The 4592-nt window shown below is 46.3% G+C and overlaps 1 protein-coding gene across 1 annotated transcript in view; it reads right to left on the bottom strand.

Annotated features, from left to right (window-relative positions):
• Positions 1-422: 422 nt before the first annotated feature.
• EMH_0010580 (chromosome segregation protein smc1, putative) overlaps positions 423-4592 on the bottom strand; it is a gene marked incomplete at both ends in the record, with an annotated part of 9563 nt that continues 5393 nt past the window's right edge. Inside the window, 8 exons of the mRNA XM_013499000.1 lie at positions 423-546; positions 786-919; positions 1127-1247; positions 1469-2016; positions 2232-2387; positions 2720-3250; positions 3583-3798; positions 4074-4361. Coding sequence (XP_013354454.1) covers positions 423-546; positions 786-919; positions 1127-1247; positions 1469-2016; positions 2232-2387; positions 2720-3250; positions 3583-3798; positions 4074-4361 — 2118 coding nt within the window. The remainder of the gene's footprint in view (positions 547-785; positions 920-1126; positions 1248-1468; positions 2017-2231; positions 2388-2719; positions 3251-3582; positions 3799-4073; positions 4362-4592) is intronic.

The following is a 4592-nucleotide window of genomic DNA, read 5'->3' as shown; positions in this document are numbered from 1 at the left end:
TGTACTAGTTTGTAGTAATGGCGAAGTATATAGGGTAGCCCTAGACTCATTCTTATTGCCTAGCGCATCCACTATGTAGATAAGGTATAAATGCATATACATAGTTTGCATACTGTATGATAGATATACGTCAAATATATATACATATGTATATTAAGGGATGGCGTCTGATAGGGAAAACCGAGGATAGATTTTTTACGCTGTAGATACAGCTGGGCTTTGCAATACCTGTTGGGGTGAAAAAAAGAAACCGAAATAATAGAAAGCCCCAAAGCTGAAATAAGAAGAAACACTCTCACGTTGCATGCAGACAAACAATAATAATTAGAACAAGAAGAGAAAGGGGTTGTGCATAATCCCTGATATTCTTCTTCTCAGGGTTTGGGTTTTAGGGTTTATGGTTTAGGGTTTAGGGTTTAGTTTCAGTTCGCTGGGCACGGTGGCTCGCGGTGTCTGTACGGTCGAACATCAAATAAAAAGCAACGCGACGAAGAAGGCGCAGTGTCCTCCACCACACCCACTAACAAATCAGCTGCTGTAAACAACCTGAAATGCACAAGGAATACAACAAAAACACACACACACATATATATATATATATATATATATATATATATATATATATATATATATATATATATATATATTGAATGCAAAGAGATTTACAGTGCCATTGGTAGAGTAAGTTCATCGATAGATAGAGTTCCCTAGGTCCTAACAGCCCCCCCTCCCAAACCCCAAACCCTAAACCCTAAACCCTAGTATATAAAGGATTAGTGTTTTACCTTTCTTTATGCGTAATGAATAAACACTGAATTTTATTTCCTCCTGAAATTTCTCTCAAAAGTGTCGCCAATCGACTTAAGCGGGTTTTATCTAAATGGGCGTCGATTTCATCCAATAGTAAAAACGGTACCTTCTGAAACGAAACAAAAACCCTAAACCCTAAACCCTCAACCCTAAACTCGAAAACCTAAACCCTAAAGTTTAAACTCCAAACCCTCATGTTCTTGAGAGAGAAGGAAGTTATGGCCGAAGAGAGGAACAAAGCGCATACATACATATATTTGAAACAGGCAGGTTATCTGTAAACCCTAAACCCTAAACCCTAAACCCTCGGGCTCACAGAGTTGAATGAAGACAAAGCTAACGCTAGAGACAAACCAGCAACATGCTGCTCGCCACCGCTGAGCTGCTGAAATGGCATAAATCTTTTGGTGGGAAATTTGCAAATCAAAGAAACACCGCTGAACGCACCACGCAAACCCTAAACCCTAAACCCTAGCCTTCAAGTCTAAACCCTAAAACACTTCAAATCTTGCTTATCGTATGAACTAGCTTTGGTCTAGGGTTTGGAGCTTGTGATTATCAGTTGGATGTCTCTTCCTTCTTGGTGTAAGGGTTTAGGGTTTAGGGTTTGCTTCGTGGTGTAAGGGTTTAGGGTTTAGGGTTTAGGGTTTGCTGTTACCAGTTGAATGGCTCTTCGTCCCTGGTGAATGCTGCTGAGCTTTCAAGGTCAAGAAACGCCTGAGCCCCTCCAGCCTCAAACTGCTGTTGCCGCTGCTGCTGCTGCTGTTGCTGCTGCTGCTGCCATGGCTCCTGCATATGATCTTCAAGCATCAGCATATCCGATGCCACCCCTTGCTGCTGCTGTTGCTGCTGCTGCTGCTGTTGCTGCTGCTGTTGCTGCTGTTCTTGTAGAGGTCCTCCAGCTGATAGATGAGCAAAGATAAGATTCAATACATTCTGGCAATGTATAAAGCATTTCATAAAGGCTTCACGCCGTTGGCTGCGTAATGTTTTTAGTTTTGCTTCTGCTTCTGCTGCTGCATTCCGCTGCTGCTGCTGCAGTTCCTCTTGTTGCTGTACCTTCGCCTCAACCTCCTCAAGCTTCTCCTCGACCTTAAAATTTGGATTCAGCTGCTGCAGCTGCTGCTGCAGCTTTTGCTGCTGCTCCCGCAGCCGCTGTAGCTCCTGCTGCACCCGCGCCCCACTGCCGTTCTCTCTTTCTATCATCTGCATGCAAAAAAGCCCCAATGTTGAATGCGCTAAACATCCACTACACAAAGTAGCAGTAGCAGCAGCAGCAGCAGCAACCGCAGCAACAGAAATATTTTACTGTTCAATGCGCAGCTAGCAACAGCAGGGAAGCAATTGCAGCAGCAGCAGCAGCAGTAGCAGCAGCAGCAGCAACGGCAGCAGCAGCAGCAGCAGAAATAGAAACATTTTACTGTTCGTTTTTCGGCAGGAAGCGCATCCCAGTCAAACGAAAAGCATCGCAATCCCTCAAGGCTCTGCTGCTGCTGCTGCTGCTGCTGTTGCTGCTGCTGCTGCTGCTGGCGATCAGCGTCATTGATGAATTGCTGCACATCTTTCCACGTCCCTCGCTGTCGCATGCAGCCCCACATACAGAGACAATTCGAAATTATACCCCTAAACCCTAAACCCTAAACACTAAACCCTTAGTAGAAAGCTAAACCCTAAACCCGAAACCCTAAACCCTTAAACACCAACAGCGATATAAGCAAAGCACAAAAGATGAATGCCAGAAGAACACAGCCACAGGAGAAAGCAAACAAAAGAAGAAAAAAGAAAAAGAGAAACAATTCAACAAAACAATAAAAAAAGATAAAAGACGAGGAAACAAAAACAAAAGGAAAAAGAAAAAAGAAACAAAATAAAAAAGAAGAAAAAAACAAAACAAAGAATAAGAGATCACCTTGAGGGGGAGCTCCAAACCAATAGCGTCTGCTTGTCGCAGCAGATGAAGGATTTGCTGCTGCTGTTGCTGCTGCTGCTGCCTTGCAGAAGCAGCAGCAGCGGCGGCTTCAGCTTTCTCTCGCAGCAGTCGGTCTGACTCCCCGCGTAGCTGCTGCAGCTCCCTCCCCACCTGCTGCAACAGTTGCTGCTGCTGCTGCTGCTGCTGCTGCCGCTCTTCGTGCTGCTGCTCTGCCTCAGCTAGCTGTCGCTCATATGTGGCTAGCTGCTGCACTGCATGCTGCTCTTGCTGCTGCTGCTGCGCTGCTGCTGCTGCTGCTTCTGCTGCTGCTACAGCAGCCTCAAGCCGGCTCCGGCAGTCCTTCAGTTCTGCTTCCAGCCGCAGCTGCTGCACATGCAATTTTGCTGCTGCACTTCGCTGCTGCTGCTGTTGCTGCTGCTGCAGCAGCAGCTCCCGCAGCTCCGCCTGAGGCAGCTTCAACCCCTTACCAAATCCAACCATTGCTGCTGCCTGTGCGTCAGCAGATGCTTCCTGAAGCTGCAGCAACAGCAGCAGCAACAGCAGCAACAGAAACAGCAGCAGCAGCAGCAACAGCAGCAATTGTGGCACTTCTCGATTTCTGCTGTATATATTCCACCTGAATTGTCGTATTTATTTATTTTTATATATGTTATTGTATTTATTTTAATTGAATGTATTTAATTAAGTATTTTTATTTGTACTTCTTTATCATTTATGTATTTATTTGTATTTTCGGTAATTTGTATAGTATTGGTTATTTGTTTCATATACTCATACTTATTTATTTGCTTTGTTTTATCTATTTTTTTCTTTTATTTTTTTTATTTTTTTTGTTTATTTACCTCCTCAACTTCTTTTGCTAGGGCGGCGGTCCGCTGCCTTTGCTGCTCGCAGCGTTGCTGCAGCTGTGCGTGCTGCTGCTGCAGCTGCTGCAGTTGCTGCTGCTGCTGCTCTTGCTGCTGCTCCCATGCCTTTTGCTTTGTCTGCTGCTGCAAGGACAGCCTGTGCAGCCTCTCCAGCTGCTGCTGCTTCCTGCTGACGAACTCCCCGCTGCCGCTCTGCATGCAAACAGCAGCAGCAGCAGCAGCAGCAGCTTCAGGGTTTAGGGCGGGGGTTAAGAACAGTGAGGGTTTAGGGTTTCGCATGTATGAGACAAACCCCAGGAGCAGCAATCAACAATTCTAGGGTTAAGGACGGAACATATTGTATGCAGCACGTGAGGGTTTAGGGTTTAGGGTTTAGGGTGCATAGCTCAGGGTTCGCCATCTAGGCCTTTTAATTTTACAGTTGAGCGCCAAGGGTTTAGGGTTTAGGGTTTAGGGTTTGTGTATACCTCAAGCGCATCGATTTTATGTAGTTCTGCAGCAACTTCTTCAGCTCTCTGCAGCAGCTCGGCGTGCTGCAGTGCATGCGTGCGTCCCGCTGCCACGGCAGCAGCAGCAGCAGAACTACCAGCAGCAGCAGGAGCAGCAGCAGCAGCAGCAGTATCTATAGAATACACCCCGCTGTGCTGCAGCCGCTCCCCCTCAAAAGTAACAAAGCGATAGTAAGGAAAATGCGAAGACCGCAGCTGCTGCGCCACCAGCAGAGAAGGAACAACGATACAGTCCGACAGCACAAACTGAAACCACAACAAACATACAAAACCCTAAACCCTAAACCCTAAACCCTAAACCCTAGCGGTGTGTTCCGCACTGTAACAAAGGAATAGATACACGAGAAATACACACAAAGTACCAACAACCAACTTAAAACTAAGCAACAGACGCAGCAGCACCAGCACCAGAAGATGCAACAGCAAGCAACAGCAGCAGCAGCAACAGCAGCAGCAGCAGCAGCAACAGCAGCAGCA

The sequence above is a fragment of the Eimeria mitis genome, genomic scaffold, assembly GCF_000499745.2.
Source record: "Eimeria mitis Houghton genomic scaffold, Emh_scaff390, whole genome shotgun sequence".
NCBI classification, from domain to species: Eukaryota; Apicomplexa; class Conoidasida; order Eucoccidiorida; family Eimeriidae; genus Eimeria; species Eimeria mitis.
The sequence above is the reverse complement of the archived record's forward strand: the minus strand, read 5'-3'. Positions and strand labels throughout refer to the sequence as shown.